Source organism: Protopterus annectens, chromosome 2.part1 (genome assembly GCF_019279795.1).
Source record: "Protopterus annectens isolate FY-2018-M chromosome 2.part1, PAN1.0, whole genome shotgun sequence".
In the NCBI taxonomy this organism is placed as follows: Eukaryota; Metazoa; Chordata; order Ceratodontiformes; family Protopteridae; genus Protopterus; species Protopterus annectens.
Window position 1 is genome coordinate 515,362,287 of NC_056729.1, and position 20,769 is coordinate 515,383,055.

Sequence of the window (20,769 nt, forward strand, 5' to 3'; positions counted from 1 at the left end):
AGCTCTGATCTTGGAGCTTGGAAAGCTGTCTGATCAGACACCCACAGGTTGCAGATCAAATGAAGTAACTACTTCAGATCTGTACTTAAACATCTATAATATAATTAAGGTAAGTTGGCAACACACTGCACTGTTAGTTTAAACTACTTCCAAAGCGGTCCTCCACTGACCTTTGGGTGGTTATCCCATTAGCCATGTGGAAGGTAGCAGTGTGCCTTATGCCTAGAGCATGGTTTTGCTGTGACAGTCCTATAACATTTACTCTGCAGTACTTGGAAGTGTGTATTGAAAACTGTGGCAACTTCGAGAATGTTGCTATTATCAATTTCCCCAAGAAAGGCTTTAGTAGCAGCAGTGCCCCCACTGAAGTGAGATATGTTCCCACATAATGGTCTACCATAAAGTGTGAAAAAATACAATTTGCTTTGAGATGGATGTTTTCTGCACAATTAAGTAGCTAATCGGTCTGTGTTTTGTTCTATCCAGGGAGTAACTTTACTTGCGAGTTCTTTTTTCTGTAGTTTAAGGAAGGAAAGTGTGTAAAATCTTACCATAACCTTGGATGTCCTCTTCCATGTTGCAGTATTCTACATGTGGGTTTACCCTTCCTCTCCAGTTCTACCAGCCAGGTTTCCAAAGATTTTCAGCCACTCTAGGTGCGTCAACGTCTGACGTGGCAGCTGGAACGTGGGCCATAAAAATGACATCTGCACGCACCAGCCCTCAGAACCTAAACAGTCAGAGCCAGTCCTATAAGGACATAGCCTAGCCATAGTCACCCAGGAGAGCAAGTGCAGTCTGACAAGAGGGGAAGGAATACTGCAACATGGAAGAGAACGACATCTGTTATCTAAGGTTCCATGGTGTAGGTAGCAGAAGGAAATGGCACTGGAAATCCATACCGAGATGGTCTGTTTGCTCATACATGTCCCCAGGGGGGTATAGGGTGGAAGGAGACGAACAAGTTGGTCAGGATTTCCTAAAAGGTTTGACTTCTGAAGATAACCCTAGTCATCTGTGGACGTCTAGGGAATGAAGTACTCTCTCACTATCCCCCTGCAGATTAGGGAAGAAAGTAGGCAAGTGGATGGCCTTGTTCAAAGGTAGGTCATTCACTACTCTGGGAGTGAATGACAGGCTAATCCTGAGAGTCACCCTGTCCAGGCGGAAGATTAGAAAATGAAGTGTGGCTATAAGAGCTTGCAATTCTAAGACCCTTCTGGCTGAGATCAGGACTACCAGTAAAAGAGTTTTCCATGTGCTAAATTTTATGGGAGCTTCGTCTGCTGGCTCGTGTGGTTTTTCTAATATATAGTTGAGGTTCCGGGGGGAGGGGAGGGTTTTCCTGGGTGGTCTCAAGTGCAGTACCCTTTTTTAGGAACAGTTTAGCAAGAGTCTGGATGCATGGGGAGGTTCCAGAGGAAGCCAGAGCTAGCAGACAAATGTGCTTTCACAGATGAGTGTGACAGGCCTGTCAAGTTCACACAGGTAAGACAGGATTAGAGTAATATCGCTTTCCAGCAGGTCCAACAGTCTTGTGACACCAAATGGAAAACCTTTTCCATTTAGAGGATTTCCTTGAGTTAGGTTTCCTGGCCTCCTGCAGGACAGTGAGCACATCATCTTTGTACAGGATTCTGATCCCATTCAGACACCTATCAGCCACAGGGTGAAGTGCAAGGATTTCCCACTGTAGGTGTATCAGAATCCCCTTATTCTGTGTGAGCAGGTCCACTGAAGGGGGTAACTCGTGGTGATGCCACTGAAGGGGGTAACTTGTGGTGATTGCTCTTGGACAGGTGCAGAGGAAACCAGTGCTGTCTTGGCCACTAGGAGTCACCAACAAGATTTTGGGAGTCCTGCTGAATTTTCAGCAGGACCCTTTGCATCAATGGGAAGGGGGGGAAATGCATACAGGAATTTCCCCTTCCAGGTCACGGAGAAGGCATCTGTTGCTAATGCCTTGGGGTCCAGTGTCCTGGTGCAGTAGCCAGGAAGCTGCCCGTTTATAGAAGAGGCAAATGGGTCCATCTCTGGAATACCCCACTTGTGGACCACATTCAGGAAAAAGTACAGTTTTGTACCTACCATAAATGTAGATGTCCGATAGATATGCAACTGCAGTCATAACATATGGGTTGTCCTGCCTCAGGCAGCCCTCGGTCGGCCGGATTCCAAAGTCTGGGTCCGACGTCGGCTGATGTCGCATTTCTCCGACGTCAGAGCGGCTGGAGTATAAGCATCAGCCGACGCCATTTTCTTCAGTGTTTCTTGCCCCAGATGCCAGGTGCCCTCCAAGGAAGGCTGTAATCAAATTGGAAGACAAAAACAGGATTCCAGACACATACACCATAACAGATATCCCCAGCTAAGAGAAACAGGGATAGGAGTGGACCCAAAGCATAGAGGGGTATGGAGGGAGGGAAAATCCGACTGCAGTTGCATATCTATCGGACATCTACATTTATGGTAGGTAGATAACTGTACTATGTCCTTCAAGAATGCAACTGCAGTCATAACATATGGGTTGAATACCATAGCTTAGCTGCGGGAGGAGGAATGCTCTAGGAAAGAGATGGAGTGGCAATCAAACCCTGCAGGACTGCCGAAGCAAAACCTGCTCTGGATCTGGAGTATAAAGGGAGATTGTAGTGTTTGGAGAATGTAGGCACGGAGCTCCATGTAGCAGCTTCTAGAAGGTCTTTTGTAGGCACCCCTCTTAAGAATGCTGTAGAGGTGGCTGCAGCTCTGGTGGAGTGTGGTCTGACATTGGCTGGAACATTCTTCCCATGGAAGGAATAACAAAATCTGATGCAATGTCCAATCCATTTTGAAATAGTCTGTTTGGACATTGCTTTTCCTTGTACTCCAGGGGCGTAAGCTACAAAAAGCTGATCAGACTTCCTACTGGTCTTGGTTCTGTCCAGGTAGTAGCGAAGTTGTCTGTGAATGTCCAAGGTATGCAACAGTCTTTCCCCTTTGCTCTCAGGATTGGGGAAGAAAGTAGGCAGGTGTATAGCTTGATTTAAAGAAACCCTAGATACCACCTTTGGCATAAAAGTAGGGTTGGTTCTTAAGGAGACCCCGTCTCTGAAAGATTATGAACGGTGGTACTGCCATTAGGGCCTGTAGCTCCGAAACCCTTCTTGCTGAGGTAATTGCCAACAGGAAAGCTGTCTTCCAGGAGATAAACTGCAAGTCCACTGAAGCTGCTGGCTCAAAGGGAGGTAGAGTAAGTTTTTCTAGGACAAAGTTGAGGTCCCAAGTTGGCACTGGAGCCTTTCTTGGTGGCTTAATGTTCTTGATTCCCCTGAGGAATTGCCTTAAAGGATGTGAAAACACAGGCGGATCAGTGTTATATCTAGCTGAAATAGCTGAAGCATGTATCTTTATGGAAGAATATGAGAGTCCATTCTGTAGCATATCTGCCAAATATTCCAGGATGAGTGGGATGTTCAATAATGATGCATCATGTCCCTTGCTGGTATTCCAAATGCTGAATCTCTTCCATTTTGCTAAGTAAACCTTTCTGGTGGATGGTCTTCGAGCTTCTGTTAATATCCGCTGAACTTCCTTGGAGAGAGATAGATTGAGGTTATTCATGGGATCTCCCAGGCTGTTAGCTGCAGCGTCTGAAGGTTTGGATGCACTGTTTTGAAGTTGTGTTGTCAAAAGTAGGGGCCACTGGGGAAGGGCCCACTTTGTTTTGACATATGCTCCGTAGTAGTGGATACCAGTGTTGTCTTGGCCAGTCTGGAGCTATTAGGATCCCCTTGGGCCTCTCTGCTTTGATCTTTAGTAATACTGTGGTCATCAGTGGCAGAGGTGGGAATGCATAGATTTTTAGGAAGTTCCAGTTGAATGAAAGAGCATCTATTTTCCAAGCTTGTGAATGATATGTCCTTGAACAGAATTTTTGTAGATTATGGTTGAGGTGGGAGGCAAATAGGTCTACTTCTGGCCTGCCCCATGTCGCGGTGAGTTGTGTGAAGATTTTCGGATGTAACCTCCACTCGTGTGGATCTATGAAATTCCTGCTTAGGCTGTCCGCCAGCACATTGTCTTTGCCTGGAACAAACTGGGATTGCAACTGTATGTTTAGGCTCAGTGATTTTTCCCAAAGATTCATTGTCAGCCTGCAAAGGGGGTAAGAATGGGTGCACCCTTGCTTGTTTATGTACCACATCACAGTGGTGTTGTCTGTCCGTATCAGTAGATGGCCTTGCTGAAGATGATGTCGAAAGGCCTCGATGGCATGCATTATTGCCAGCATTTCCTTTTGGTTTATATGCAGATGTGTTTCCTTTGGAGACCATTGTCCTTGTATACATCTGCCCTCCATGTGCGCCCCCCCATCCAAGGTCTGAGGCGTCTGTGGTCATGGTCTGTGTTATCTGAGGTTTTTTGAATTACATACCTGTACTTGCCTGGCTTACCGAGGCCCACCATAGGAATTCCTTTTGTAGGCATGGAATGAGCGGTATGCTTGTCTCTAGGTTGTTGCTGTGCTGAGACCATAGGCTTTTTAGGTACCATGTGTAGTCTTGCTAATGGAACCAGGAGAATGCCGGATGCCATGTAACCCAGGGCCTGTAGGAATCTCCTTGCAGTCATCTGGGTGAGTTTTGCCAAACCTTTGAAATAATGAGTTAACTTCTCTTGCTTGTCTTCTGTCAGGTAAGCCATTTGAGAGGCTGTGTCTAAATTGGCTCCTAAGAAGGTTATTTGCTGGGATGGCTGAGGTCTTGACTTTTGGAAGTTGACTGTGTATCCCAGAGCCTGTAGCAATTGTATGACATAGTTCAAGTTTTTTGTCAAAATCAATTTGTCGTCCGCTTGTATGAGGCAGTCGTCCAGGTACGGGTAAATTTGGATCCCCTGGAGCCTGCAATGAGCAATTACTGAAGCCAGGCATTTTGTGAATACTCTGGGCGCAGTAGACAAGCCAAATGGCAATGCTGAGAATTGATGATGCTCTGGCCCTGCAAGAAATCTGAGGTATCTTCTGCAGCTGTGTCTGATAGGGACATGCAGGTATGCCTCCTTGAGGTCCAGAGTAATCACCCAAGACCCCTTGCCCAGCATGGGAAGGAGTTGCTGTAGTCAGCATTTTGAACTTTGGTACTATGAGAAAAGTGTTTAATGCGGACAAATCCAGTATTGGTCTCCATTGAGTTTCTTTTCTTGGAACAAAGAACAGTCTCGAGTAAAACCCCTGGCCTTGTTCTTGTTGTGGAACTCTTTCTATTGCTTTGATCTGAGCAAGCAGAGAAATTTGCTTGATAGCCTCTGCCCTCTGGTTTTGTGGAAGGTTTGGCATGCCTTGTTTTCTTGGTAAGGTATGAAAGTCGAACCTGTAACCTTGGTCTATAATGTCCAAAATCCATTTGTCCTTTGTCAATCTGTGCCAATTGTCTGAAAACAGAGATAATTTTCCGCCCTAGGGAGCTTCTATTTGCTCCTTGGTCAGTGGAAGTAGAGGAAAGTCATTGAGATTGTCCCTGTGGGGCAGAGGAAACCCCTGCGTCACTTCTTTGGTTTGCTGGTTGCCATTGTCGTCCCCTGTAAGAACCTCTGTATTGTCCTCTTCCTCGGCCACGCCTGTTTTTACCCCTTTGAAATCTTTCAGGGTTAGGAAAGGACCAGTTTTTAGAAGGCCAATTCCTGCTGAATCTGGGTGGCTGAACCTGGAGGAAATCTTTGACCGTCTGAACTGATTTTGCTTTTTCCTCGATGGACTTTAACACATCTTTAGCATTAGCACCAAAAAGCTTGTTCTTTTCCAAGGGTGCATCAAGAAGTTTTGCCTTAACATGATCTGGTAGAGGTTGTTCTTTTAACCATGCATGTCTACGAATGACCACCCCTGTCATAGCTGCCCTACATGAAGCTTCCAATGCATCATATCCACACTGCAGAAAGTGATTGCCGACTTGCTGAGAATTATGTACAGCTTCCTGCAAAGACTTCCTGTCTAAAGGTTCAGGAGAGGCCAATGTTTTCTGTAAATCATCTAACAGGTAATCCTGATATTGAAACATATGAAAGAGGCAATTCAGAGCTCTCATAGATAAAGTAGTGGAGGTGTACACCTTTTTCCCCCATCTCTCTAATGACCTAGCTTCCCTGTTGGAAGGCAAAGGATTTTTGGAGGTGGATGCTGAAACCTCTTTAGGTCCCTGAGAAATAGTTTCTAAATCAACAGCATGGGCCCTAAAGAAATGAGAATGTGTTTCTGGGACCCTATATCTCTCAGGCTTGGCTGGAGCAGGAGGAATAGTATCCGGGGTAACACTGGAGTCAGAGTATAGGTCATCCAAAACATGAAGCACAGGAGGTATTAGCCAGGGGCCTGTGTTGGGGCTTTTTAAGGAAGGTTCAAAGGCGCTTTCTGGAATCAGAATATTCCTGGCCTTGCCACTTAAAATGTTCCCTCATGGTATGCAGAACTTCCCCAAAAGAAATATCCTCAGGAGGGGAGGCCGAAGGGATGGAATCCTCTGCATCAGAGTCCTCATAGGTCTGGAAGAGCTCTTCCTGGCCATCGGAGTGAACAGAGTCCTCAGAATCTTCATCTGAAGGGATAGGGTCAGGGGGTTCAACCCGGGGCCTCTTATCAGAAGGAAACTGGGATACTCTCTCAGGATGGGCCTGTGAACCTCTAATCATGGAAATTAAGTTTGCAGCCATAGTCATGATTTGTGTCTCAGGAGTAGGCTGAGGTAAGGCTTTAGCAGTAAGGTGCTTGGTCTTGCTGGCTGCCTTAGCACGTGTGTAGGCCTTAATAGACATGGCCATAGGAGGCCTAGCAGCTCCACGTGCAGGAGTGACCTTATCTACAGCAATGGTCTCGGGCATTTCCTCGGTTTCAGTATCCGGAGGAAAAACTATAACTGGCGTCGGTGTGGCCTCCGGTATCGGAGATATCGGTAATGCGGTGTCTTCGGTTCGGAGCAGTGAAATAACAGTCTCAGGGGGAACCGGAGCACTCGCGGTAGGTTTTGGCGTGAGTCGGAAGACGCGGGCTGAGGATGTCGGTCCCGGTCTTTTAGTTTCTTAGGAGTCTGCGATGTCGGAAGTTCCGACGGCATTGTATAAGCAAATTTATCGCCGAAAAAGTCTTCAGCGAACTCCGCCCGGCGCCTGAGTGCGCGCTTATTGAAGCGAGCACAGGCGACACAGGCCGGGACGTCGTGGTCTGGGCCAAGGCAAGGAAGACAGTAAGAGTGGAAATCCTTATGAGTTATTTGTTTACCACAAGACAGACAATTGTTAACTTTTTCAGTAATTTCTGACATCGGCTGAGGCAAGAAAAGGTCCCCAACGGGGTACTTAGCTTTTTTTCGATGACTTCGGATTCGAAGAATACAGGAGCTGACCGACCGGCACTTGCAAACTGCTTCTGCTTCGGGCACTGCGCGGCAAGAAAGACTGAAGAAAATGGACCCAGACTTTGGAATCCGGCCGACCGAGGGCTGCCAGAGGCAGGACAACCCATATGTTATGACTGCAGTTGCATTCTTGAAGGACATGCACTCTCTGCAGCATCCACTCGTGGCTGTTTGAGGTGGTTCTGCTTAGGTAATCTAGCTGGTTGTTGTGCAGGGATGGGATGTAGGCTGCCTGGAGGGTGATCCCGTGTAGTAACCAGTTCCCACAGCTGCAGAGCTAGTCTGTATAGAAGGCATTATTTGGTCCCTCCCTGCTTGTTGAGACACCACAGGACTGTGGTGTTGTCTGAATATCTTTAGAGGGCCCTGCTAGGTATGGCTGGAAGGCCTGTAAATGGTCCTCATTTCTCATGTTTATGTGGTCTTGGAGTCAGTTGTGGTTTCCTTTCCCCCCCAAAGGAACTCCCCAGCCCAAGTCTGAGACATCTGTGTACATGGTCTGGGAGGGGGTGCTTACAGAGGCAGACCTGGGTTTTGGACTACCCGAGCCACCCACCATCTCAGCTCCTGATGTAGACAGCGGAGCAACAGGATCCTGAACTCCAGTGGGTGGGAGTGCCGGGTCCACACCAACCGGAGGTACCACTGAAATTTCCTCATGTGCATCCATGCTATTGGCAACATGGGGGTGGTACCTGCCATGTAGCCTAGAAGTCTGAGAAATTGCCTTGCAGTCAGTTCTGTTGCTTGTATAGCAAAATTGAGGTGGTTCTGAAGGGATACCACTTATTCTGCTGGAAGAAAGGCCTTCATGAAGTCTGTTCTGATTTTGCAACCCAGGAAGACAATATCTTGTGTAGGGTTGAGGTGAGACTTGGTGGGACTTTGGGAAATTTATCAAAAAACTTAGAGCCTGGAGGATAACCAGCATGTCCTGGGAATGGCTTAGATGAGGTTTCCCTATCTTTTTTGCCTGGACTAGGTTGTCTAGGTAAGGGAATATCCGACTTCACTTTTCCCTGCAGAAGGCAACAAATGGAGTGAGGCATTTGAACATCCTGGGTGCAGTAAAAAAACCCAAAGGGCAAGGCACAAAACTGAAAGTTAAAAGGGCCAGCAAGGAACCTTCGGTATTTCCTGAAGACGAGCTTTAGAATTACGTGAAGGTAGGCATCCTTATGTCCCAGGTTACCATGAATCTTTGTGGAAGGATGAGTGGAAAGAGTGGGTAGGGAGAGCATCCTGAAGGTAGGGACCTTTATGAAGGGGTTGAGGTGAGAGGTCTAGAATTAGCCTCCATGGACCTTCCTTCCTGGGTAACAAAAAGATTCTGGAATAGAATCTTTCTTTTCGCTTGTGCCGGAACTAGCTCTATGGTGCCCTGAAGTAGGGTTTGCAGCACCTGATGGAGGGCTAGTTGACTGGATGGGGGCTATGGGATACCCATCCTTGATGGGGGAGTGATCCAGGACATGAAGTAGCCATCCTGTAGGATGGACAGGATTACTTTGCCCGTGGCAATGAGTGACCATGCAGGGAGACCGTGACAGGCAGGTAGAAGGGGGGTGGACAAGGGGCTGGGGCTGAAATTTGGTCAGGGAGTCTGATACTACCTGACCTATCAGGAAAGGGAGGCCTTTGGCTGGAAAGCTGAGCTGGCCTAGACAGATGCAGTCTTCTAAGCAGGTTTTCTAGACCGTGGAGCAGCAGGTCTGGAGGATTTCCTGATAAATTGGGTCTTGGACGGGTAGTCCCCCTGGAACTTGGCAACAGGCAAGAACAGGATGTGTTTAAAGTCTAATTCTTTACCTTTCTGTTGTAAGGATTCAAAAAGGTCAGCCACTTTCACCAAAAACTGCTGAGTGGTCCAAAGGTGCGTCCAGGAGTTTGGCCCTAAAATCCTCTGGGACAGGCTGTAGTCGTAGCCATGAGTGTCTCCTTAATACTGAAGCTGATGCAGCTGACCTGGCTGAGGCTTCAGCTGCATCATAGCTACCTCAATGAGTGTCTATTCACTTGAGGGATGACAGCCATCAGGGAAGACAGGGAGGCTTTGGCTGCACAGTCAGGTATGTCATCTAACTCTTTAGAACGACAAATGGCACAGTTCTTGTGGTAGTGTTTCCTGCCTAAACAAAAAAGAGAATGGTCATGCGAGTCTTTGTGGGGAATCTGCCGACTGCACTTGCCCTTACCAGATGACATTAACAGACTAACAAATAAGACAGTTAAGTACCCCATTGGGGATTCTTTCGGAGTCTTTTTGAATCCAACGTTCGTAGCAGGTGCACCTGGCGCAAGACTAGCGTCTGAGAAGTTTGGAGGGCTGGAGCGTGCAGATGTCACTTTTATGGCCCACATTCCAGCTGCGTCAGACGCACCTAGAGGGACTGAAAATCTTTGGAAACCTGGCCGGTAGAACTGGACAGGAAGGGTAAACCCACATGTAGAATACTGCAACACTGGAATAGAAGGACATCTGCACTTAAGAGTGTCTGGTAACCTGGGAAGGGAGAGCCAGGAGAGAATAGTGATGCTTTGACAGGGGGGTCTGGAACACCTGCCAGATGTTTGGTGCCAGATTCTAAGAGGGACAAGGCATAGTATACTTGGCCATGCGAGTCTGGTAGTTGTAGCTCTGAAAGCCAAGGTAGCCAAAGTATAGATCTTTTTGCCCAACCTTTCCATGGTCTTGCTGTCTTTGTCAGCAGGGAGAATGCTGATAGTAGGAAGGAGTTTGGAGACCATCTGTAGAGAATGAGTGGCAGGAAACCACAGGTGAGCACTTAGATGCTTGGCAGTGTCAGGCACCTTCTAAAACATGTCTGGTCTGCATGGAGCAGGCTGTTGGGAGTCACGGTTCAGGGATGCTGAAGAGAAGGCATCTAAAAAGGCAGGCTGGATAGGAGGAACAGCAGATGAGCTGGGGGTTTGCATTTGAATGAGGTTGCAATACCTCTTTTGTACCCTAGTCTGAGGATTTTCATTTAAAGTGTTCCTTCATCCTGCTAATATTTTCCCCAAAGGTAAAGTCTTCAACTGGGGAGTCAGGGTCTACACATACTCTTCCTCTGGGGATCTGTATCCCAAAGGGGAAGACAGATGAGTTACAAGACCAGGATTCCTCTGAGGAATCTGAAATAACTTCTTCTCTAGTAGCTGTTTCAGTAAGCTGAGGCCTGGGGCTCAGAAGAGAAGTGGGGTCAGTAACAGCAGGGATAGGCAATACCATAAATGCACTCACTAAAAAGGCTTTGACTGAAAGCCTACTAATCAGGCATGCTTTGTTGTGAAAAAATATGTTCTCATTTCCCTTCTCTTAAGTGGTCCAGAGGACGTCCGCGTAGAAACAGGAGATTGCAGGAGCTCTGAGGGTTCAGACGGTTCCTCAGGAAACACAGGTTGGATACTGGCCGTACATATGAGAGACTAGAGGAGTAAACCCATATGCAGAATACAACATGGGAATAGGACATCTCTGCACTGCTGTGTTTTTATCTGCTCTAGTAAGAAGGCATTTCCAAAAATCACTTCAGATTAGGAGTTATGTCCTGTTGCATTTTCCGGCTGAGGGCAATTAAGAGCAAGCAAAACAAGGACTTCAATATATATATTTTTTTATATAGTGTAGAGAGTTTTGCATGGAAAAAGGCTTATCAAAATGTGTACTAAAGTTATATTAGTGGCTATAGAAGGGGGATTAGCAGAGTACCTCCTCAGTATTTCTAAGTCTTGTAGTTATTAAACTTCATGTAAATATTAATACACAGACACAAACACACACAAACGCAGACAAAACAGACAAGCACACGCATGCACAGTTTCTTTTTACAACTCTCTAACCTTCATCCAGCCTCTCCAAAAAGTATACAAACATTTCTAATTATACTCCATATCGGGTATTTTCCTTCTGCTCTCTATTACTTCTTGACATTCTTCTTTCTGCCAAGAGTCAAATAGGCCAGCTAAACATTTACTGCCCATGTAAGCAATGCCTAAAATGGTGGGCATGTTTGGGATAAACAGGTCACCGACACAATAGAACTTCTGCTAGATCTTAACAGAAGCATTCCATGGTTCCACCTCATTTTCTAACTGTTGGAAAAGATCTGCCTGTCTCAATTTTACAACTGCCTGTAATTGCAGGCCAGCTCAGGATTTTTCCCCCATTTACACAGTCAACAGCTCCATTGCTTCTGCACTTTTTGCTGGTACATGGACGGTCACACAGGTCTTTAATGCTGGTACAGTCTTTCTGAGTCCCTGGGTCGACTGCCTTGAACCAGTCCAACTCCAAGCTTCCTCCAATCCCCCCCCACAGAGACCCTGGATACTTCATTATAAACTGGCCCATCATACTGCTAGACACACCAAGCAGAAAAACAGAGCAACACTTTATTCAAATGTCAGTCCTCTTTGGGGAACCCTCCGTTCAATATGCTTTTATAGCAGCCATTCCTTTACATTTCTGAAAAAAAACCAAGTCCTGCCAGAAGCCGCCCCCTGACAAAGGCAAACAAATACAGTACAGAAGCAGGCAGACACTACATGGACCAACATTAACTCTGGGTGATGACGTAGTTCTTTTAACGCACTAGTTGGAGCTGTTAGTTATAATTTAAATAAAATTGTTCACTTCAAGGTCTAGCCTGTTATGCAGTTAGTTGGTTTCTGGCTATCCATGCAACGCACACAGCACTTCAAATACACTGATGAAAACTACACTTTCGCAGCTAGCTAAAACATTAAGCACCAGCGAGAAAGGATTCCACTGACCATGGACTAATAAAGAGAATGAGCAACGGCAGGATAGTTCATACTTAAAGACAGAGTCTAGTAGAATTCCTTGAACACAGAAAACTTTACTAAGAAGCATTTCCTATTAAAACCAAGCCACTAAAAACAAAGGAGGTAGGAGTGTGATAACTTTGATGAAGTCTTTGAATGAAAAGCGAACTATTAAATTGATATGCTTAAAAGTGATCATACTCGTGCGTCCTTGTTTTTAGTGGTTTGGTTGTGTTCGTGTTTTAGTGCCACTCCTTGGTTATTTTAAGCATTTCCTGTTGCAGGTACAGATATCTACCCAAAGAAGCTTTCAAGCTGGGAGAGATTAGCAATAACAGAAAAACAGAAGCAGGACACCACTGAACTAGTCTCATTTATGAAAGGTCTTCTTTGGTTGGCTGCTGCAGTGCTGCAAGTTGTGGGCGAGCAGCTACTGTAAAGATTTTATTTATTTATTTTTAGATCTCTCATTTGTGTCCAACAGGCAGTCAGGCACTGCCTCACTATGCTGATGATATGCTGACAATGTGTAGTGACAGATGGCCTGGGGCCCTACGTAAAAGTAAAAAATCGGGACCTGAAAGGGCCACTCAAGAATTCGTGGCACTCCATACATTTGGGCTCAAAAAGTACAGTTGTGTACCTACCATAAATGTAAATGCTAGAGTGTACTCACTGTTGCAGTCATTACTCTTAGGTTATCCTGCTGGCAGGCTACCCGCAGTCGGTCAGAATTTCAAAGTCTAGGTCCGGCGACGGTTGCTGTCGCCTCTTCCCTGAGGTCAGTGTGCCAGGGGTATAAAAGATGCAGCAGATGCCATTTTCTTCAGTTTCTTGCCCCAGATGTCAGGTGCCCCAAATAGGTAGGCTGAAAAATGTTAGCAATAAGAAATGCATGCACAAAAACATTTCCTTCATCTACAAGCAAATACATCAAAAAGGTTGTATAGGATAGAGAAGTGTAGATAAGTCCTAGCAAAGAGAAGGGGGATGGTGGGTGGGTAACCTGGACTGCAACAGTGAATACCACTCTAACATCTACATTTATGGTAGGTACACAACTGTACTAGGTTAGTGTTTCACTGTTGCAGTCATTACTCTTGGGTTGAATCCCAAAGCTGAGGATGGGTGGCTGGGCTAAATAGGATTAGGAGAGGCTATGAGGCCTTGCAGAACTGCAGTGGTGAAGCCTGCTCTGGACTTAGAGTAGAGAGGCAAGTGGTAGTGCTTTGTAAAGGTGTGCATTGAACTCCCAAGTTACAGCCTAAGATTTTTGGTTGGCACTCCTGAGGAAGGCTGCTGCTGAAGTGGCTGCTGCTCTGGTGGAATGAGGCCTAATGCCCTTAAGCACTGATTTGCCATGTTCTGAATAGCAGAAACGGATGCAATGGCCTATCCATTTAAAATAGTCTGTTTTGATATTGCCTTTCCTCGTGATCCTGCAGCATATGACACAAAGTTGCTCAGTCTTTCTGAAAGCTTTAGTTCTGTCCAAGTAGAAGCGCAACTACCTGTGCCTGTCCAAAGAATGCAGAATTTTCTCACCCTTGTTCTGTGGATTTGGGTAAAAGGTAGGCAAGTGAATGGTTTGACTGAGGGCCACACTGAACGCCACCTTAGGCAGAAATGTAGGGTTTGTCCTTAGAGAAACCCTGTCTGGATGAAAAATGATGAAAGGTTCCACAGCCATGAGTGCTTGTAACTCAGACTTGTCTTGCAGAGGTTAGGGATAGGAGCAGAGCTGTTTTCCAGGATAAGAATTTAATATCCGCTGTGGATGCTGGCTCAAAAGAGGCAGTGTGAGTTTTTCCGAAAGATAGAGGTCCCAGGCCGGAATTGGTGCTTTCCTTGGAGGCCTAATGTTTTTGGCCCCTCTGAGGTACTGCCTTATTAAAGGATGAGAAAAGATAGGTGGTTCCGTATTGTAATATGTAGAAATGGCAGAGGCATGAATCTTAATTGATGAGAAAGAAAGGCCTTTGTTCAGCATCTCAGTTAGGTATTGTAAATTCTGAGGAATATTTGGTACAGACGTGACAATGCCTTGTTCCTGATTCCAAGCACAGAATCTTCCATTTTCTGCATAAGATTATCTGGTACTGGGCCTCCTGGCCTCCAAGATAACATCCATAACAGCTTTTGAAAGGGGTTTTCTGAAAGGCTACATTATCCGCCATGCTGCCAGATTTAAGGTAATGTGTTAGCTGTGCAGGATCTGATTATTTTGAGGCAATATCCATGCTGGACCTTGAGACAAGCTTTTTAGGATTGGGTACCAGTGCTGGCGTGGCCAGTCTGGTGCAATCAGAATCATTTTTGGCTTTTGTCTGATCTTAAGGAGTACTCTGGGAAGGAGAGGCAGAGGGGGAAAGCATATACTGTTAGATTTTTCCAGCTGAATGATAGGGCGTCTACTTTCCATGCTTGCTTGTGGTAAATTCTTAGGCAAAAACTCTGCAATTGACAATTGTGAGGGGAGGCAAATAGATCTATGTATGGGCGTCCCCATTTCCTTATCCTGAAGACTTGTGGATCCAGTTTCCATTTGTGGGGATCCATGAAGTTTCTGCTTAGTTTGTCTGCCAGAGTCTTTGTTTTTCCTGGCAGGAATTGTGCTTGTAGGTGAACTTGAAAAGCCAATGCTGTGTCCCATAAGGTCATTGCTTGTCTGCAAGGGGGGGGGGGGGTAAGAATGAGTACCTCCCTGCTTGTTTATGTACCACATGACCATAGTGTTTGTCTATCAGTACTTGTCCTGGATGAAGCAGGTCCCTGAAAGCTGTCAGGGCATTTTGAACAGCTAGCATCTCTTTTTGATTGATGTGAAGATGCATCTGGTTTGCAGGCCATGTGCCCGAATACATTTTCCTGCCATATGAGCCCCCCAGGCATAATCTGATGCATCCGTTGTCAGTGTCTGTCTGGCTGTGGGTAAACTGAATGGCAGACGCTTGTTGTGGGGACAGGCTTCTGCCCACCATCGAAACTCCTGTTGCAGGCATGGAATGAGTGCAATTACTGTCTCCAGGCTGTGGTAATGCTGAGTCCAAACACTCTTTAGATACCATTGTAGTTTCCTCACATGCAGTCTGGCATGTGGAATTAGTAGAATGCAGGATGCCATGAAACCCAAGGCCTGCAGGATTTTCCTTGCAGATAAGTGGGTTTTTGTTGCCAATTTCTTGAAGTAGTCAGTTATTTGTCTGGCGTGAGATAAGCCATCTGGGCAGTTGTATTTAAGCTTGCACCCAGGATAATTATCTCTTGAGGGCACTAGTTTTGGTTTTTCATACTGTGTACCCTAGGCCAGTTAGTAATCTTTTTACAAACACCAGATGCTGTAGAAGAGGGTCTTCGTTCTCGGCTTGAATAAGGCAGTCCAAGTAGGGATATATTTGAATTCCTTTTTGTCTGCAAAACGCAATCACTGGTGCCACACATTTTGTAAAGACCCTGGGCGCAGTAGATCAGCCAAAGGGCAGTGCAGAGAATTGGTAATGCATTGAGCCAGCTATGAATCTGAGGTATCTTCTGCAAGACTGTCTGATTGGAACATGCAGGTATGCCTCTTAGGTCCAAAGTTACGAGCCAAGCCCTCTTGCCTAGCATGGGCAGTAGCTGCTGAAGAGTTAACTTGAATTTTGGAACTTCCAGAAATGTATTTAGTATAGACAGGTCCAGAATTGGTGTCCAGGTTTTGTCCTTCCTGGGTACTAGAAAGTCTGGAGTAAAATCCTTGCCCCTGCTCTTGTTGTGGTACTTGCTGAATGGCCCTCATGTCCATGAGGGCTGTAATTTGTTTTTGTGCCTATGCCCTTTGACCTTGGTAGAGTGTGAAAATGGAACCTGTAGCCTTGGGACACTGTTCAGAACCTATTTGTCTTGGGTAACCATTTGCCAATTTGAAGTGCTAGGCCCCCCCCCCTCCCAAGAGGGCTGTCAAAAGAAAACTGCTTGGAACTGGTAGAGGAAAGTCATTGGGACTGTTTCTTGTAAGGCTGTGATTTGTCTTTTCCGTTTTTGGAGGTAGGAGCGCCCCATTGTCTAGGTCTGCATGAGCCTTGGGATTGAGATCTGCCTCTGGGACGTCTGTATCGACCTCTTTGTGGTCTGTCAGACAGGAAAGGACCAATTTTTAGAAGGCCAGTTCCTGCTAAAACCTGGGTGGCTATACCTGTAAAAAATCCTTTACTGGCTGCATGGATTTTGCTTTATTCTCCATTTTTTTCAACACCTCTTCTGCTTTAGAACCAAAGTATCATGCTGTAATGGTGCATCTAATAATTTTGCTTTGACATGATCAGGCAGATTTTGTTCCTTTAACCAAGCATGCCTTCTAATAACAGAACCTCTAACAGCAGCCCTGCAAGAGGCCTCCAGTGAATCATAACCACATTGCAAAGTATGCTTTCCCACTTCTTCAGTTGCATGCAATAAATCCTGCAATTCTTTGTTCACTGAACATTCAGTATTTGTCAATATTTTTGTTTAAGTAGTGACATTAAATATTGCTGATATTTAAGCATATGAAATTGACAATTCAAAGCCCATACAACCAGGGTGGCAGAAGTGTAAACCTTTCCCCCCCCCGTCTGTCTAGAGCCCTAGAATCCCTATCAGAGGGGACAGGGTTTTTTTGCAGTGGAAGCTTTAACCCCCTTGGGACCCTGAGAGATGGTTTCTGGGTCTGCTGCAGGGTTTTTATATAGGAATTTATTATGAGAATCCGGGACCCTGTAATACCTGTCTGGCTTGGCAGGTGCAGGGGGTAAAGAGTCAGGGGACAGTCCGGACTCTGAAAATACATAATCTACAATGTCTAGAACAGGTGGAATAGCTAGGGGTCTGTGCTGAGGAAGAAGCAGGAAGTCTCAGAGCCTTTTCTTAGACTCAGAATAATCTTGGCTCTCCCAGTGAAAATGCTCCCTCATAGTATGCAGTGTTCCCCAAAAGAATAGTCCTCAGGAGAGGCTGAAGGAATGGATCTTCAGCATCAGAATCCTCTTAAGGAACCATGGGGTAATCCTGTTCAGAAGAGGAATCAGAGGAAACCGAAACCTGATCAGAAGAATCATACTCTCTCTTGCTTAGACCTCTGATCAGGGGCTCCCATCCCCCTCCTGATAAAAGTAATTAGGTCTTCAGCCATTTTGAGCATCTGTTTTTTTAGGCATGGAAGTCTGAATAGGAGAATGCTGTACTTGTTTCTTTATCTTTAGAGCTTTAGTCTTTGAAGTTGAAGATGGCTTACCATATAGTTGTGTCAGCCTGAAGACACCCTCAGAAGCAGATGCCTGCTCAGCGGCTCCGGACCCATCTGAAGGATTGATTTCAGAGTGTCCAATACCTTGAGTTTCCAGAGGCCCAGTCGGCTCCACTTGGAAGTCGGTAGCGGCCTGTGGCTCTGAGGTAGCAGGTGCCAGGGGCTGCGAAAGCACCTCAATGAGAACCGACGACTGGCCTAGAAGAGGCTTTGACGTCGGTTTTGGACCTCGGATGCCTATCCTTGTCCTTGTGCTTTTTGTAAGCTGGTTGTCGGCTGTTCCGCCGGCATTATATAATTACATTGGCGGCCAAAAGTAATGAAATGCAAAATCGAACAGACGCTTGATAGTGCGTTGGTTGAACCTAGCACAAAACAGACAGCTAGCAACGTTGTGATCAGGGCCTAGGCAAGGAATACAGTAAGAGTGAAAATCCTTATGAGGCATTTGCTTCCCACAAGAAATACAACTGTTAACTTTCTGACATCTGTCTGGAGCAAGAAAAAAGAAGTTTCCCCAACGGGGTACTTAGCTTTAATGAATACTTCGGTTCTGAAATTCAGATTTGAAAATCTCCGGAGTCTGCCGACCTGCACTTGCGAACTGCTTTTGCTTCAGGCACCGCGCAGCGAAAAAGACTGAAGAAAATGGCGTCTGCTGCATCTTTTATACCCCTGATGCACTGACGTCAGGGAAGAGGCGACAGCAACAGACGCCGGACCTAGACTTTGGAATTCTGGCGGACTGCGGGTAGCCTGCCAGCAGGATAACCCAAGAGTAATGACTGCAACAGTGAAACACTATGAACATCTGATAAAGTCCAAGGAATTTAGTATGGTTGAGAGGTATGCTACTTAACTGTCCTTCTGGAAATGAAAGTGGGTATGGAGGTAGGCATGCTGCTACAGCAGCTAAGTGCATCTTAATGGAACTATACATGTCTTACATGTCTGCATGAAATCTGTCAAACACTGAAGGACCCTTTGTATATTAAATAAAATGTGCCCTTCCAACAAACCAAGAAAGTGAGCTTCTGAACAAAATACTGTAAAAAAAAAAAAAAACAACAAATCTGAAAAAGTTCTTATGACAGGTTAAAAATCCACCTCCGGCATTTCTCCATTTGTGTCAGAGAAGAGAACCTCCCTGTGTAGTCGTCACTCATGGGAGTCTGCTATGCTTCTGCTCAATGAGCCTGCTAGTTGGGTTGCGCCCCCCCCCCTGTGGGAGTGGGATCTTAAGGTTATACTGTGCAGCTCATAACAGCATGCTCCTTAACCCGATGTACACAAAGATTATTGAAAGACTCTCTTGGGGGAAAATGTGTTCTCTTCCACCCTTATTTTGATGGACCAAGTGTCTGCCCTGTACAATGCTTTTTCCACCTTCAGTTTTTAGCTCTTATACAATTTTCAGTACTTCAGTTAGCTTAAATTTTGATTTTTCTTTTTAGCAATTGTTTTTTTCTGCGAGTTGAAAAAAACGCCTCACAACTGCCTAGACACCCCCCCCCCCCAGCAATAACAATCTCTGTATGAAATGGTGTGTGTGCGTGTGGGGTGGATGGAGGTGGTCTGAGATGGCAAGTCTTTTTAAATCCGATACAACACAGGCTGAAAGAGTATGGTTCCAGCACAAAAGCAAGCAGAGTTTGGATGTTATAAGATGATGAGCCACAATTTTCAGAGATTGTTTAAAGTGCTATTAAGCTGAAATTCATTCTGCGTTGAAAGACATGATCTACCACAGCAGTAGAAGTCAGTACTTTAACAATTTTAAAAAGCTGAAATATTTTGAAGTAGAAAGTCAAAACATACACTGGTTGTAGACTGCTATCTTCGCCTTGAGGAGGGTCCCAAGCATGCAAAGCAATCCTCCACAGCCTGATTTGCTGGTCCCAGGATCGGCGACTATACTTCTTAAACTTGTTAGGAGTTCGGGGGTGGACCCCTGGTTTTCGATGATATCTATAGACAGAAAAATATAGCTAAAAATAGTTTGGAATAGTTCTTACAACAGACCATTTAAATTTTCTAGTGCATGAAATTTGCAAACCTAAAAAAACTGAGAAAAGCCAGATGCCCCCATTTTAAACCTTTTGCACCCAAGACACCATGACTTCTGCGGGGGTCAGAAAAGTGCAAATTTTCAGTATGAAAGTCTGACTGAGAGAATGGTTATTTTTGTAAACCACTGATACCTGCAATTCAGAGGCAGGTGGACATCCAGTGCTCTGAAAGTCTGGCTTGAAAGGAATTCCCGCAGAGCTCCTGCCTCACCTCAGTGATGCCATTAACAGGATATCTAGTAGAAGGGAAAAGCAGCTGACAATTTGATTTGTATGCAAAGAACTAACCAAAAAAGTATGTACATAATTCAGATGGCAGGGGTGTTTATCTACATTGATTACAAGGACACAAAAAGTACAGTTTTGTACCTACCATAAATGTAGATGTTAGAGTGCCAATACAGCTGCAGTCATAACAGATGGGTTTTCCTGCAGTCAGGCGGGTCCTCGGTCGGCCGAATTCCAAAGTCTTGGTCCGGCGTCAGATGTCGTAGCTTCTTCCCAGACGTCAGTGCGACAGGGGTATAAAAGAACCAGCCAATGCCATTTTCTTCAGTTTTTCTTGCCCCAGATGTCAGGTGCCCCCAGAAGGAAGGCAAAACATAAATTTATGTAACAATGCAATGCAATATAATCAAAACACAGTAGTTGCAAGCAAATACACCATAAAAGAATACCCCAATCAGGTTGTATGAGGTGTTAGCCAAAAGGCCTGTCCCAAGAGGGGAAGGAGGGAGGGAAACCTGGACTGCAGCTGTATTAGCACTCGAACATCTACATTTATGGTAGGTACAAAACTGTACTATGTTCATCGTGCCTACAGCTGCAGTCATAACAGATGGGTAGAATCCCAAAGCTAAAAAAAAAAAAGGGGTGGTATGCACTAGGTGGAACTAGGAGGAGCCAAGATGCCCTGCAAGACTGCAGTGGCAAAACCTGCTCTAGATTTGGAGTATAATGGTAGGTGATCGTGCTTGGAGAAGGTATGTACAGAACTCAAAGTGGCCGCTTCCAAAATATCTTTGGTAGGAACCCCCCTGAGGAAAGCTACAGAGGTAGCGGTGGCCCTTGTGAAGTGAGATCTGATGCCTGCAGGTACAGTTTTACCATGAAAAGAGTAACAAGAGCGTATGCAGTGGGCTATCCATTTCTGTTTGGAAATAGGCTTCCCTTGAGCTCCTGTAGCATAGGACACAGAGTTGCTCTGATTTTCTGAAAGGCTTTGTTCTGTCCAGATAATAACGCAGCTGTCTGTGAA

At 45.6% G+C, this 20,769-nt stretch overlaps 1 protein-coding gene across 2 annotated transcripts in view; it reads right to left on the reverse strand.

Moving 5' to 3' along the window:
* The window catches only part of LOC122794130 (stem-loop binding protein), a 405,733-nt gene that overhangs the window by 93,289 nt on the left and 291,675 nt on the right, over nucleotides 1-20,769 (reverse strand). For both annotated transcript variants that reach the window (XM_044062311.1, XM_044062310.1), the window contains one exon: nucleotides 19,261-19,410. In XM_044062311.1, coding sequence (XP_043918246.1) covers nucleotides 19,261-19,410 — 150 coding nt within the window. The remainder of the gene's footprint in view (nucleotides 1-19,260; nucleotides 19,411-20,769) is intronic.